Genomic DNA, 17,231 nt, shown 5'->3' with positions numbered 1-17,231 from the left:
TTTTGTTCAGGATGACCACCTGAAGCCTAAATGAGCATTAATTTGACCACACAACTCATTCCTATGAAGATACATTCAAACTCACAAAACGTGCTCAGCTCGGGCTGAAAATGCATTTAAAGCAATAGAAACTCAAATTGAGTGTCACGCCTAAACCAAAGGACTTATGCACACACTTCAACATGTATTTTGTTCAGGATGACCTCCTGAAGCCTAAATGAGCAATAATTTGACCACACAACGCATTCCTATGAAGATACATTCAAACTCACAAAACGTGCTCAGCTCGGGCTGAAAATGCATTTAAAGCAATAGAAACTCAAATTGAGTGTCACGCCTAAACCAAAGGATTTATGCACACACTTCAACATGTATTTTGTTCAGGATGACCTCCTGAAGCCTAAATGAGCAATAATTTGACCACACAACGCATTCCTATGAAGATACATTCAAAGTCAGAAAGCGAGCTCAGCTCGGGCTGAAAATGCATGTAAAGCAATAAAAACTCAAATTGAGTGTCACGCCTAAACCAAAGGACTTATGCACACACTTCAACATGTATTTTGTTCAGGATGACCACCTGAAGCCTAAATGAGCATTAATTTGACCACACAACTCATTCCTATGAAGATACATTCAAACTCACAAAACGTGCTCAGCTCGGGCTGAAAATGCATTTAAAGCAATAAAAACTCAAATTGAGTGTCACGCCCAAACCAAAGGACTTATGCACACAATTCAACATGTACTTAGTTCAGGATGTCCTCCTGAAGCCTAAATGAGCATTAATTTGACCACACAACTCATTCCTATGAAGATACATTCAAACTCACAAAACGTGCTCAGCTCGGGCTGAAAATGCAGTTAAAGCAATAAAAACTCAAATTCAGTGTCACGCCTAAACCAAAGGACTTATGCACACACTTCAACATGTATTTTGTTCAGGATGACCTCCTGAAGCCTAAAAGAGCATTAATTTGACTCCACAACTCATTCCTATGAAGATACATTCAAAGTCAGAAAGCGCCCTCAGCTCGGGCTGAAAATGCATTTATAAAGCAATAAAAACTCAAATTGAGTGTCACGCCTAAACCAAAGGACTTATGCACACACTTCAACATGTATTTTGTTCAAGATGTCCTCCTGAAGCCTAAATGAGCATTAATATGATCACACATCTCATTCCTATGAAGATACATTCAAACTCACAAAACGTGCTCAGCTCGGCCTGAAAATGCATTTAAAGCAATAAAAACTCAAATTGAGTGTCACGCCCAAACCAAAGGACTTATGCACACACTTCAACATATATTTTGTTCAGGATGACCTCCTGAAGCCCATATGAGCATTAATTTGACCACACAACTCATTCCTATGAAGATACATTCAAACTCACAAAACGTGCTCAGCTCGGGCTGAAAATGCATTTAAAGCAATAAAAACTCAAATTGAGTGTCACGCCTAAACCAAAGGACTTATGCACACACTTCAACATGTATTTTGTTCAGGATGACCACCTGAAGCCTAAATGAGCATTAATTTGACCACACAACTCATTCCTATGAAGATACATTCAAACTCACAAAACGTGCTCAGCTCGGGCTGAAAATGCATTTAAAGCAATAAAAACTCAAATTGAGTGTCACATCTAAACCAAAGGACTTATGCACACACGTCAACATGTATTTAGTTGAGGATGTCCTCCTGAAGCCTAAATGGGCATTCATTTGACTACATAACTCATTCCTATGAAGATACATTCAAACTCAGAAAAAGTGCTCAGCTCGGCCTGAAAATGCATTTAAAGTAATTAAACTCAAATTGAGTGTCACTCCTAAACCAAAGGACTTATGCACACACTTCAACATGTATTTAGTTCAGGATGTCCTCCTGAAGCCTAAATGACAATTAATTTGACTACACAACTCATTCCTATGAAGATACATTCAAACTCAAAAAACGTGCTCGGCTCGGTCTGAAAAGTCATTTATGGCAATAAAAACTCAAATTGAGTGTCACGCCTAAACCAAAGGACCTATGCACACACTGCAACATGTATTTTGTTCAGGATGACCTCCTGAAGCCTAAATGAGCATTAATTTGACTACACAACTCATTCCTATGAAGATACATTCAAAGCCAGAAAGCGCGCTCAGCTCGGGCTGAAAATGCATTTAAAGCAATAAAAACTCAAATTGAGTGTCAAACCTAAACCAAAGGACTTATGCACACATTTCAACATGTATTTTGTTCAGGATGACCTCCTGAAGCCTATATTCCTATGAAGATACATTCAAACTCACAAAACGTGCTCAGCTCGGGCTGAAAATGCATTTAAAGCAATAAAAACTCAAATTGAGTGTCACGCCTAAACCAAAGGACTTATGCACACAATTCAACATGTATTTTGTTCAGGATGACATCCTGAAGCCTAAATGAGCATTAATTTGACCACACAACTCATTCCTATGAAGATACAGTCAAACTCACAAAACGTGCTCAGCTTGGCCCGAAAATGCATTTAAAGCAATAAAAACTCAAATTGAGTGTCACGCCTAAACCAAGGGACTTATGCACACACTTCAACATGTACTTAGTTCAGGATGTCCTCCTGAAGCCTTGATGAGCATTAATTTGACCACACAACTCATTCCTATGAAGATACATTCAAACTCACAAAACGTGCTCAGCTCGGGCTGAAAATGCATTTAAAGCAATAAAAACTCAAATTGAGTGTCACGCCCAAACCAAAGGACTTATGCACACACTTCAACATGTACTTAGTTCAGGATGTCCTCCTGAAGCCTAAATGATCATTAATTTGACCACACAACTCATTCCTATGAAGATACATTCAAACTCACAAAACGTGCTCAGCTCGGGCTGAAAATGCATTTAAAGCAATAAAAACTCAAATTGAGTGTCACGCCTAAACCAAAGGACTTATGCACACACTTCAACATGTATTTTGTTCAGGATGACCACCTGAAGCCTAAATGAGCATTAATTTGACCACACAACTCATTCCTATGAAGATACATTCAAACTCACAAAACGTGCTCAGCTCGGGCTGAAAATGCATTTAAAGCAATAGAAACTCAAATTGAGTGTCACGCCTAAACCAAAGGACTTATGCACACACTTCAACATGTATTTAGTTCAGGATGTCCTCCTGAAGCCTAAATGACAATTAATTTGACTACACAACTCATTCCTATGAAGATACATTCAAACTCAAAAAACGTGCTCGGCTCGGGCTGAAAATGCATTTAAAGCAATAAAAACTCAAATTGAGTGTCACGCCTAAACCAAAGGACTTATGCACACACTTCAACATGTATTTTGTTCAGGATGACCTCTGAAGCCTAAATGAGCAATAATTTGACCACACAACTCATTCCTATGAAGATACATTCAAAGTCAGAAAGCGCGCTCAGCTCGGGCTGAAAATGCATTTAAAGCAATAAAAACTCAAATTGAGTGTCACGCCTAAACCAAAGGACTTATGCACACACTTCAACATGTATTTAGTTCAGGATGACCACCTGAAGCCTAAATGAGCATTCATTTGACCACACAACTCATTCCTATGAAGATACATTCAAACTCACAAAACATGCTCAGCTCGGGCTGAAAATGCATTTAAAGCAATAAAAACTCAAATTGAGTGTCACGCCTAAACCAAAGGACTTATGCACACACTTCAACATGTATTTTGTTCAGGATGACCACCTGAAGCCTAAATGAGCATTAATTTGACCACACAACTCATTCCTATGAAGATACATTCAAACTCACAAAACGTGCTCAACTCGGGCTGAAAATGCATTTAAAGCAATAAAAACTCAAATTGAGTGTCACACCTAAACCAAAGGACTTATGCACACACTTCAACATGTATTTTGTACAGGATGACCTCCTGAAAAATGAGCAATAATTTGACCACGCAAATCATTCCTATTAAGATACATTCAAACTCACAAAACGTGCTCAGCTCGGGCTGAAAATGCATTTAAAGCAATAAAAACTCAAATTGAGTGTCACGCCTAAACCAAAGGACTTATGCACACACTTCAACATGTATTTTGTTCAGGATGACCACCTGAAGCCTAAATGAGCATTAATTTGACCACACAACTCATTCCTATGAAGATACATTCAAACTCACAAAACGTGCTCAGCTCGGGCTGAAAATGCATTTAAAGCAATAGAAACTCAAATTGAGTGTCACGCCTAAACCAAAGGACTTATGCACACACTTCAACATGTATTTTGTTCAGGATGACCTCCTGAAGCCTAAATGAGCAATAATTTGACCACACAACGCATTCCTATGAAGATACATTCAAAGTCAGTGATAGAGAAATCTACGAACAAAATTGTATCATGTTTAAAGTTTCGGTTAATTTGGGCATGTCTAGACATACTCAGCGCAGAGGTGTCGGCCGTTTAGGCGGAGGGCCTTTCCTGAGTAATCACGTTAAAGCAAGGGGGGCGAAGGCTAAATTCAATCACAGAGTGGGAATAAACAAATTGGGAACAAAGAGTCGTTGAATACCAAAAGACAGTTTGGGAACAGCTGTCGCGCCCAGGTGGACATTAGTCATCAGCAAAGTCTGTGACTTGTGTATTCGGGTAAATCAGATCATTACCGGGGGGCGCGGGGTGCAAATCTCGGGGGCAGTGTCTTTCTTGTATTTTGCAATAAAAGTTCGAACCGGCGGAGAGGGAGGAGAGTGTGATCGCGGAGCAACTAACCGTCGTTCGCTCTCAGAGATCCGCTCCCGCCGATATTGAAGACAATTTTCCTGTGTGCCGAGTCATTTCTTTACCTTTGTCCGAGAAAATCTCTGACAGAAACTTGGCGTCACGAACAGGATGATGTGCTTGTTCGAACGGATTTGAGCTTTTTTTTTGTTGGACTCTCCGATTTCCTCCGGTGGACGATCTGTGGCTGATCGCGCGTTTTGCGCCTGCGAAGCCGACCAGACCTCGTGGAGACTTTTCCAGGAGGAGCCAGCCCCGCACCGGACACCGTGAGGAGCGAGCAAGCGCCATCATCCAACGAACCTGGGTTCAGCTCGGCATCGGGACAATTGTCGGAAAAATAAGGTCAGTCGGCGTGGTGGAGAAACCGTTGCGTAGTCGGTTATCTCCACTGAATGACGGAATTAGACGAGTTAACGCCGAAAACGGAGTAGGCTAGCTCGAGTACCGTTTCGTGGTTAGCGGTACGGGGGAAATTAGATTCCCGGGACACAGAGCCCAAGCGCATCTGTGAGAGCATCGGCTCATTTAGATATCGTTTCTCGCTAAGCGAAAACGGTAAGGAAGCTTTGTCTTCCTGCGGAGGTTGACCACCTCGGCGTGTGTTGCATCTAACGTTGTATGCGTATATTGCGCGTATCGGTTTGTGTTAGTGCGTGAGTGTGATTGGTGATCACACTATTGTGGTAACGTAACCCATATAAACTCCGGCGCGGGCACGTACCGTTTGTTTTCGGGTGACGACCCAGATCTAGATCGCGATTTTTGTCTTCTCTTTTCGGTTTGTAAAACACCTGTAAACGCTTCCAGCTGTTGCTAGGCAGCATGGCGACACGGAAGTCCTCGGGTTGTTGGCGATTGAGCGGAACACAGCAGACAACAGCACGTCACGATGTAGAGGCGATCATTGAAAACACACGATTAGCTGAAATTGACTGCAGAGGGTCAACGCGATTCGTGAAAAAGTGGAAAAAGAAATACGGATTCTCGGGAGACGTTAATGATTGCGATGAATTGGAAACGGTGTTGGGCAAATTATCGCTGAAAGACAAAGAAAAGCGGAAAAATAATGAACACGGTAAACAATGGTACAAGTGTAAAACACTCGTTGAAAGGGCCAGACGAATACGGGTGAAAAAGGCGAAAGACAGACGTCAGAGGCTGGATGAGGATTTAATTGCAGCGGCTGCTGCAACGCAACCCTCAGCCGCTCCAGCGGCCGCCGTTTCGGGAGAGCTGTACCCGGCCCTCCCCCCACAATCGCAAACTGCGAGAGAAAAGAATTCGGTACCCCCTCCGTCCTGGGGAACTAATCAAGCCCCCATAACACTCCCCGATCAAACCACCGCACAGAATTGGAGTCTAGAGAACCCGGTCAAATCGCAGGGTGGTCCAAACCCTGGACATCAACACCAAACGCGCTCCAAAGGCACGGTGGGTGAGCGGAGGCGGACCCTCGACCCATCCACCCCGCTAGGGCATAATTCGCATGAATCTAGATTCGAAGGGTACCCTTTCCAAGCGTTCCCCATGGTTCAAATGCCGTCGACGAACGAGGAATCGCTGTACGTATATAGACCGTGGACGCCAGCCGAATTCCGAGACATCGCCGCGTCACTTCCAAAACCAAAAGACGACCCGGACGAGTTCGTAAGGGAACTATCCGATTTAGTCCACAGCCACAGGCTTAACGCGAGTGAGGCCCTGAAATTACTCTCATTGACTACCGGATCTAAATTCGGCGCTGTCGTGGGCAACTTTAATGGTAGGAAAGCTGCGGGAGGTTATCTATGCTATGATGAATTTACGCAGCTAGGGGGACCCCTTGACCAAATTATGGAACGTTGCGCCAAGGCATACGAGCGGACGCAAGATCCAAAACAAATTGCCACATGCATCCAAAAGGCTGACGAAACTACGGACGATTTTTTCCATCGTCTGCGAACAGTGTTCAAAATACACGGCGGTATCCCTGAGACACAGTCAGACTTGTTCAATTCGCATTTAAAACAGCATTTGCTCAACCAAGCACACCCTGATGTTACCCAATATGTTAAAAGACATAATTGGAATTGGCCAACATGTCCGATCGATGAGGTTTTGAATTATGCACGGAATTTCGAGCGACTCGAGAACAAGAAAAAGAAGAATGAGAGTCACGTGACTAACATTTATTACGCCGCAAAAAACCCACACGCACACGGGAAAACCCCGGGTACTCCTTATAAAGGTAATAAACAAATACGGTCATTTGCTCCCTTCAAATTAACCCCTAGGGACCAAAGACGTTTTGTTGAAGGCAGATGTTTTCTTTGTGGACAAAAGGGTCACATGGTGAAAGAATGTAGACAACAGCGGAAGGACAGGCGCGTGCGGGAGCGTGATGGTAGCACGGGAACCTCCTCATCAGATGAGGAGGATTTACAAACGATACGGAATAAAAAAGAGGAGGTAGCTATGACAGCGATAAAGGCCTCTGCGCCTTTGTTTGAATCGCCCGCCTCAAGTGAGGACGAGGGTGACATCTTAGCCGGTAGCAATCATGTTTTCGACACAGAAAACTACCTGCTGAGATGTGAAACCTCGTCCATAACTAAACCGGAAATGACGTTGTTGGTCGAAGGAATCCCGACCGTCTTCCTTGTCGACACGGGCGCCGATATCACTGTTCTCGGTCGTTGGGATCGCGATACTGTGAAGCCAAGCGATGGCAAAGTTTGCATGAAAGGAGCACACGGCTCCGTGCAGCCCCTGACGTTATCGCAAACAGTAACCATTACTTCCCCCACAGACCCAAATCGGAAGGCACTCGTCGAAGCCGCGCTAAATTCTCGCTGTCCACATAATTTATTGGGACGGGATGCTCAAACGCAACTCGAGATTTACACCATCGTAAATCACAAGGGCCAGATTGAAGCCCGCATGGGGAACAGTCAACATGATGCTCGCTATTTTTGGACACTCGATTTACCGAACGATGACGTAACTCGGAGTTCCGAATGTCTAGTTCGATTGGCAGGTACCAAATTAAAGCCAGGAGGTAACGTGCAAACGGCGAACAACCTGCACGCGACTATCAGGCGTAAGCAGACACCAGGACCAGACCCTGACTACACTAAAGTTTTTCTGGGCCTGCAACCCCAGGGTATCGTTGTTGAGCACGTGTATTGGAAATATCAGTGGTGTTTCGCCACAGCGCGGGTAGGAAGGGCGGTCAAGCCCCTCCTCTCACAAGGGCAACACATTTTCATACCACTCTGCAAACCAGAGCAATGTGAGTGGAAAAACATGAATAACCTTGCGAGCTCCGTTCCAAACCACCTGTGGAGCCCCTCCCCCGCCAATCCGGGGTGCGAGGAAACACAGGATGGCTGGGTGCGTCAATACATCAATTGGGAAGTGATGACTACTCCGGCCGTTCATTTCAGCTGACAAATTGCAGTAACACGGGACGTACTAGCAATAGAGGCACAGGACACAACACAGAATGATTTGAAAACAAGACAACTTTTTGCACCTCACACAGAATGAAAATATTGGACAAATAAGAGAGCACACCCGGATGACACAGGGATAGAGAAATTGGAAGACGGGAAACGTTGGCTTCCAATCTCTCTCTTCGAGTGCGCCGCGAGGTTGACACGTGGCTTGTCACATGTGTCAACAGGGGGGATGATAGCGATGATAACACAGGTGCACCAATATTATCATACACATGGGTTTATGCATATCTCAAAAAAAAATTGGAGATGTTGTGTAATCTGTTTGAACCAAACACAAGGGAAACGATACTGTCTTGTCATTGTTGATGTGTTTTCAAAATGGGTTGAACTGTCTTCGAGCGCTCACGATGATTCAGGAACTGTCGTGAAAGCATTGGGCGAATTGTTGGACACTGATTTGGAGCGACACTGTGCGTACCACCCGCAATCGGCTGGATTTGTGGAATGCATTAATGGAACTGTCAAAGCCAGGCTCATTGAGACAATGAGAGAGACTAAAAGACTATTTGATCAGAAAGAGATGCATAGGCACAATGACTTGCCAGAGTGTTCTGCTCCACAGACTCGCCAGGTCCGGAGTGGTGATCAGAATTTCCTCAAGGTGCTGAAAAGACTTCTCTGGGACAGTGAACGCTGGAATGGCCCCTCCCAAGTGATTGCAGCAACAAAAACTGCGGTCAAGGTCGAAGGACGCGACGGCTGGATCCACCAGTCGCGGTGCAAGCTCCTTCGGTTTGAGGTTGAGGGGCCTAGCGACGCCAGTCCCAGGAAGGAGAATCAGCACCTAAGTCCAAGTGCACTGACCTTGCGTGCCGCCGAAAGACCAGTGGGAGAGAGGGTTTTCCGTGGAAAACGCACCCCTCTCAAGAAAGACCACAGGAAGGGCAGTCAAGCGTTGCCTATGCATCAGCAACATCATCATCGGCATCATCCTTATGGGCCTAAGAGCAGTCACGGTGGGCACACAGGCCCACAGAAGGAGTGACTTGCCCCATGGGATTCAACGTCGGGAGGCAGGAGATGATTGTTGGTATATTTTTCTTTTTGTGTTTTCGTGTCGCTTGCGCGATCCCGCTGGTCAGAGGTTGTGCTGCCAAATTCATGGATGCTATCAAAGTGAAGTGGCGGCTCACCTGACTGTGGCCATGTCGGAGTACCAACAGGTGCACACGGAGTCTGACGAAGATTATGTTAACACTGACTTTGGTGATTGATTTACTGGAACCTTATGTAAGCCCGTATGACGACTTCACAGAAAAGCATTGCAGATGTGAGTGTTTGATGTTCTTGGGTTGGCTTACTTTGTATATAGTAGTTAGTTAGTAGTTAGTTTTGTTAGATTTTGATTTTCATTCGAGGTGTGTTTAGATTCGATTTGATTTTAAATTACTTTGTGTTTAGATTAGGTTTTGATTTTCATTTAATGTGTGTCTAGATTAGATTTTGATTTTCATTTAATGTATAGCCATTGCCCGGGAAGGGTTTTCTGTCCTGATTTTGTCACCTTCCCCAAGGACAGTTTTTCTTCCCACCCGTGCAATTGCATATCAATGTCACCTGGGCGTTTGACGAAACTGTAATTATGATAAAGAGGTGGGAATGATAGAGAAATCTACGAACAAAATTGTATCATGTTTAAAGTTTCGGTTAATTTGGGCATGTCTAGACATACTCAGCGCAGAGGTGTCGGCCGTTTAGGCGGAGGGCCTTTCCTGAGTAATCACGTTAAAGCAAGGGGGGCGAAGGCTAAATTCAATCACAGAGTGGGAATAAACAAATTGGGAACAAAGAGTCGTTGAATACCAAAAGACAGTTTGGGAACAGCTGTCGCGCCCAGGTGGACATTAGTCATCAGCAAAGTCTGTGACTTGTGTATTCGGGTAAATCAGATCATTACCGGGGGGCGCGGGGTGCAAATCTCGGGGGCAGTGTCTTTCTTGTATTTTGCAATAAAAGTTCGAACCGGCGGAGAGGGAGGAGAGTGTGATCGCGGAGCAACTAACCATCGTTCGCTCTCAGAGATCCGCTCCCGCCGATATTGAAGACAATTTTCCTGTGTGCCGAGTCATTTCTTTAACTTTGTCCGAGAAAATCTCTGACAGTCAGAAAGCGAGCTCAGCTCGGGCTGAAAATGCATGTAAAGCAATAAAAACTCAAATTGAGTGTCACGCCTAAACCAAAGGACTTATGCACACACTTCAACATGTATTTTGTTCAAGATGTCCTCCTGAAGCCTAAATGAGCATTAATATGATCACACATCTCATTCCTATGAAGATACATTCAAACTCACAAAACGTGCTCAGCTCGGCCTGAAAATGCATTTAAAGCAATAAAAACTCAAATTGAGTGTCACGCCCAAACCAAAGGACTTATGCACACACTTCAACATGTATTTTGTTCAAGATGTCCTCCTGAAGCCTAAATGAGCATTAATATGATCACACATCTCATTCCTATGAAGATACATTCAAACTCACAAAACGTGCTCAGCTCGGGCTGAAAATGCATTTAAAGCAATAAAAACTCAAATTGAGTGTTACGCCTAAACCAAAGGATTTATGCACACACTTCAACATGTATTTTGTTCAGGATGACCTCCTGAAGCCTAAATGAGAAATAATTTGACCACACAACTCATTCCTATGAAGATACATTCAAAGTCAGAAAGCGCGCTCAGCTCGGGCTGAAAATGCATTTAAAGCAATAAAAACTCAAATTGAGTGTCACGCCTAAACCAAAGGACTTATGCACACACTTTAACATGTATTTTGTTCAGGATGACCACCTGAAGCCTAAATGAGCATTAATTTGACCACACAACTCTTTCCTATGAAGATACATTCAAACTCACAAAACGTGCTCAGCTCGGGCTGAAAATGCATTTAAAGCAATAAAAACTCAAATTGAGTGTCACACCTAAACCAAAGGACTTATGCACACACTTCAACATGTATTTAGTTCAGGATGACCACCTGAAGCCCATATGAGCATTAATTTGACTCATTCCTATGAAGATACATTCAAACTCACAAAACGTGCTCAGCTCGGGCTGAAAATGCATTTAAAGCAATAAAAACTCAAATTGAGTGTCACGCCTAAACCAAAGGACTTATGCACACACTTCAACATGTATTTTGTTCAGGATGACCACCTGAAGCCTAAATGAGCATTAATTTGACCACACAACTCATTCCTATGAAGATACATTCAAACTCACAAAACGTGCTCAGCTCGGGCTGAAAATGCATTTAAAGCAATAAAAACTCAAATTGAGTGTCACGCCTAAACCAAAGGACTTATGCACACACTTCAACATGTATTTTGTTCAGGATGACCTTCTGAAGCCTAAATGAGCAATAATTTGACCACACAACTCATTCCTATGAAGATACATTCAAAGTCAAAAAGCGCGCTCAGCTCGGGCTGGAAATGCATTTAAAGCAATAAAAACTCAAATTGAGTGTCACGCCTAAACCGAAGGACTTATGCACACACTTCAACATGTATTTAGTTCAGGATGTCCTCCTGAAGCCTAAATGACAATTAATTTGACTACACAACTCATTCCTATGAAGATACATTCAAACTCAAAAAACGTGCTCGGCTCAGTCTGAAAAGTCATTTATGGCAATAAAAACTCAAATTGAGTGTCACACCTAAACCAAAGGACTTATGCACACACTTCAACATGTATTTTGTTCAGGATGACCTCCTGAAGCCCATATGAGCATTAATTTGACCACACAACTCATTCCTATGAAGATACATTCAAACTCACAAAACGTGCTCAGCTCGGGCTGAAAATGCATTTAAAGCAATAAAAACTCAAATTGAGTGTCACGCCTAAACCAAAGGACTTATGCACACACTTCAACATGTATTTTGTTCAGGATGACCACCTGAAGCCTAAATGAGCATTAATTTGACCACACAACTCATTCCTGTGAAGATACATTCAAACTCACAAAACGTGCTCAGCTCGGGCTGAAAATGCATTTAAAGCAATAAAAACTCAAATTGAGTGTCACACCTAAACCAAAGGACTTATGCACACACTTCAACATATATTTTGTTCAGGATGACCTCCTGAAGCCCATATGAGCATTAATTTGACCACACAACTCATTCCTATGAAGATACATTCAAACTCACAAAACGTGCTCAGCTCGGGCTGAAAATGCATTTAAAGCAATAAAAACTCAAATTGAGTGTCACGCCTAAACCAAAGGACTTATGCACACACTTCAACATGTATTTTGTTCACGATGACCTCCTGAAGCCTTGATGAGCATTAATTTGACCACACAACTCATTCCTATGAAGATACATTCAAACTCACAAAACGTGCTCAGCTCGGGCTGAAAATGCATTTAAAGCAATAAAAACTCAAATTGAGTGTCAGGCCCAAACCAAAGGACTTATGCACACACTTCAACATGTACTTAGTTCAGGATGTCCTCCTGAAGCCTAAATGATCATTAATTTGACCACACAACTCATTCCTATGAAGATACATTCAAACTCAAAAAACGTGCTCAGCTCGGGCTGAAAATGCATTTAAAGCAATAAAAACTCAAATTGAGTGTCACGCCTAAACAAAAGGACTTATGCACACACTTCCACATGTATTTTGTTCAGGATGACCTCCTGAAGCCTAAATGATAATTAACTTGATCACACAACTCATTCCTATGAAGATACATTCAAACTCACAAAACGTGCTCAGCTTGGGCTGAAAATGCATTTAAAGCAATAAAAACTCAAATATAGTGTCACGCCTAAACCAAAGGACTTATGCACACACTTCAACATGTACTTAGTTCAGGATGTCCTCCTGAAGCCTAAATGAGCATTAATTTGACTACACAACTCATTCCTATGAAGATACATTCAAAGTCAGAAAACGTGTTCAGCTCGGGCTGAAAATGCATTTAAAGCAATAAAAACTCAAATTGAGTGTCACGCCTAAACCAAAGGACTGATGCACACACTTCAACATGTATTTTGTTCAGGATGGCCTCCTGAAGCCTAAATGAGCATTAATTTGATCACACAACTCATTCCTATGAAGATACATTCAAACTCACAAAACGCGCTCAGCTCGGGCTGAAAATGCATTTAAAGCAATAAAAACTCAAATTGAGTGTCATGCCTAAACCAAAGGACTTATGCACACACTTCAACATGTATTTAGTTCAGGATGACCACCTTAAGCCTAAATGAGCATTAATTTGACCACACAACTCATTCCTATGAAGATACATTCAAACTCACAAAACGTGCTCAGCTCGGGCTGAAAATGCATTTAAAGCAATAAAAACTCAAATTGAGTGTCACGCCCAAACCAAAGGACTTATGCACACACCTCAACATGTATTTAGTTCAGGATGACCACCTGAAGCCTAAATGAGCATTAATTTGACCACACAACTCATTCCTATGAAGATACATTCAAACTCACAAAACGTGCTCAGCTCGGGCTGAAAATGCATTTAAAGCAATAAAAACTCAAATTGAGTGTCACGCCTAAACCAAAGGACTTATGCACACACTTCAACATGTATTTTGTTCAGGATGACCTCCTGAAGCCTAAATGAGCAATAATTTGACCACACAACTCATTCCTATGAAGATACATTCAAAGTCAGAAAGCGCGCTCAGCTTGGGCTGAAAATGCATTTAAAGCAATAAAAACTCGAATTGTGTGTCACGCCTAAATGCACACACTTCAACATGTATTTTGTTCAGGATGGCCTCCTGAAGCCTATATGAGCATTAATTTGACCAAACAACTCATTCCTATGGAGATACATTCAAACTCACAAAACGTGCTCAGCTCGGGCTGAAAATGCATTTAAAGCAATAAAAACTCAAATTGAGTGTCACGCCTAAACCAAAGGACTAATGCACACACTTCAACATGTATTTTGTTGAGGATGTCCTCCTGAAGCCTAAATGGGCATTCATTTGACTACATAACTCATTCCTATGAAGATACATTCAAACTCAGAAAAAGTGCTCAGCTCGGCCTGAAAATGCATTTAAAGCAATTAAACTCAAATTGAGTGTCACTCCTAAACCAAAGGACTTATGCACACACTTCAACATGTATTCAGTTCAGGATGTCCTCCTGAAGCCTAAATGACAATTAATTTGACTATACAACTCATTCCTATGAAGATACATTCAAAGTCAGAAAGCGCGCTCAGCTAGGGCTGAAAATGCATTTAAAGCAATAAAAACTCAAATTGAGTGTCACGCCTAAACCAAAGGACTGATGCACACACTTCAACATGTATTTTGTTCAGGATGTCCTCCTGAAGCCTAAATGAGCATTAATTTGACTACACAACTCATTCCTATGAAGATACATTCAAAGCCAGAAAGCGCGCTCAGCTCGGGCTGAAAATGCATTTAAAGCAATAAAAACTCAAATTGAGTGTCACACCTAAACCAAAGGACTTATGCACACACTTCAACATGTATTTTGTTCAGGATGACCTCCTGAAGCCTATATTCCTATGAAGATACATTCAAACTCACAAAACGTGCTCAGCTCGGGCTGAAAATGCATTTAAAGCAATAAAAACTCAAATTGAGTGTCACGCCTAAACCAAAGGACTGATGCACACACTTCAACATGTATTTTGTTCAGGATGACATCCTGAAGCCTAAATGAGCATTAATTTGACCACACAACTCATTCCTATGAAGATACAGTCAAACTCACAAAACGTGCTCAGCTTGGCCCGAAAATGCATTTAAAGCAATAAAAACTCAAATTGAGTGTCACGCCTAAACCAAGAGACTTATGCACACACTTCAACATGTACTTTGTTCAGGATGTCCTCCTGAAGCCTAAATGAGCATTAATTTGACCACACAACTCATTCCTATGAAGATACATTCAAACTCAGAAAACGTGCTCAGCTCGGGCTGAAAATGCATTTAAAGCAATAAAAACTCAAATTGAGTGTCACGCCTAAACCAAAGGACTTATGCACACCAACATGTATTTAGTTCAGGATGTCCTCCTGAAGCCTAAATGAGCAGTAATTTGACCACACAACTTATTCCTATGAAGATACATTCAAACTCAAAAAACGTGCTCAGCTCGGGCAGAAAATGCATTCAAAGCAAAAAAAAAAACTCAAATTGAGTGTCACGCCTAAACCAAAGGACTTATGCACACACTTCAACATGTATTTTGTTAAGGATGACCACCTGAAGCCTAAATGAGCATTAATTTGACCACACAACTCATTCCTATGAAGATACATTCAAACTCACAAAACGTGCTCAGCTCGGGCTGAAAATGCATTTAAAGCAATAAAAACTCAAATTGAGTGTCACGCCTAAACCAAAGGACTTATGCACACACTTCAACATGTATTTTGTTCAGGATGACCTCCTGAAGCCTAAATGAGCAATAATTTGACCACACAACTCATTCCTATGAAGATACATTCAAAGTCAGAAAGCGCGCTCAGCTTGGGCTGAAAATGCATTTGAAGCAATAAAAACTCAAATTGAGTGTCACGCCTAAACCAAAGGACTTATGCACACACTTCCACATGTATTTTGTTCAGGATGACCTCCTGAAGCCTAAATGATAATTAATTTGATCACACAACTCATTCCTATGAAGATACATTCAAACTCACAAAACGTGCTCAGCTTGGGCTGAAAATGCATTTAAAGCAATAAAAACTCAAATATAGTGTCACGCCTAAACCAAAGGACTTATGCACACACTTCAACATGTACTTAGTTCAGGATGTCCTCCTGAAGCCTAAATGAGCATTAATTTGACTACACAACTCATTCCTATGAAGATACATTCAAAGTCAGAAAACGTGTTCAGCTCGGGCTGAAAATGCATTTAAAGCAATAAAAACTCAAATTGAGTGTCACGCCTAAACCAAAGGACTGATGCACACACTTCAATATGTATTTTGTTCAGGATGGCCTCCTGAAGCCTAAATGAGCATTAATTTGATCACACAACTCATTCCTATGAAGATACATTCAAACTCACAAAACGCGCTCAGCTCGGGCTGAAAATGCATTTAAAGCAATAAAAACTCAAATTGAGTGTCATGCCTAAACCAAAGGACTTATGCACACACTTCAACATGTATTTAGTTCAGGATGACCACCTTAAGCCTAAATGAGCATTAATTTGACCACACAACTCATTCCTATGAAGATACATTCAAACTCACAAAACGTGCTCAGCTCGGGCTGAAAATGCATTTAAAGCAATAAAAACTCAAATTGAGTGTCACGCCCAAACCAAAGGACTTATGCACACACCTCAACATGTATTTAGTTCAGGATGACCACCTGAAGCCTAAATGAGCATTAATTTGACCACACAACTCATTCCTATGAAGATACATTCGAACTCACAAAACGTGCTCAGCTCGGGCTGAAAATGCATTTAAAGCAATAAAAACTCAAATTGAGTGTCACGCCTAAACCAAAGGACTTATGCACACACTTCAACATGTATTTTGTTCAGGATGACCTCCTGAAGCCTAAATGAGCAATAATTTGACCACACAACTCATTCCTATGAAGATACATTCAAAGTCAGAAAGCGCGCTCAGCTTGGGCTGAAAATGCATTTGAAGCAATAAAAACTCAAATTGAGTGTCACGCCTAAACCAAAGGACTTATGCACACACTTCAACATGTATTTAGTTCAGGATGACCACCTGAAGCCTAAATGAGCATTAATTTGACCACACAACTCATTCCTATGAAGATGTATTCAAACTCACAAAACGTGCTCAGCTCGGGCTGAAAATGCATTTAAAGCAATAAAAACTCAAATTGAGTGTCACGCCCAAACCAAAGGACTTATGCACACACCTCAACATGTATTTAGTTCAGGATGACCACCTGAAGCCTAAATGAGCATTAATTTGACCACACAACTCATTCCTATGAAGA

General features: G+C 42.1%; 1 protein-coding gene across 1 annotated transcript; it reads left to right on the top strand.

The window, feature by feature from the left end:
- The first annotated feature begins 7,224 nt into the window (after nucleotides 1-7,224).
- On the top strand, nucleotides 7,225-8,199 carry LOC147191276 (uncharacterized). The gene has a single exon (XM_086137329.1). It carries the CDS (start codon nucleotides 7,225-7,227, stop codon nucleotides 8,197-8,199), a length of 975 nt encoding a protein of 324 aa, XP_085993455.1.
- Nucleotides 8,200-17,231: the final 9,032 nt, after the last annotated feature.

This window comes from Hippocampus guttulatus, chromosome 18 (genome assembly GCF_054856545.1).
Source record: "Hippocampus guttulatus isolate MCC_2025c chromosome 18, RoL_Hgut_1.0, whole genome shotgun sequence".
In the NCBI taxonomy this organism is placed as follows: domain Eukaryota; kingdom Metazoa; phylum Chordata; class Actinopteri; order Syngnathiformes; family Syngnathidae; genus Hippocampus; species Hippocampus guttulatus.
This window is presented reverse-complemented; position numbering and strand designations above follow the sequence as displayed.

Coding starts and splice junctions, on each gene's coding strand:
- LOC147191276 (XM_086137329.1), top strand. CDS start 7,225: ATGACAGCGATAAAGGCCTCTGCGCCTTTGTTTGAATCGCCCGCCTCA.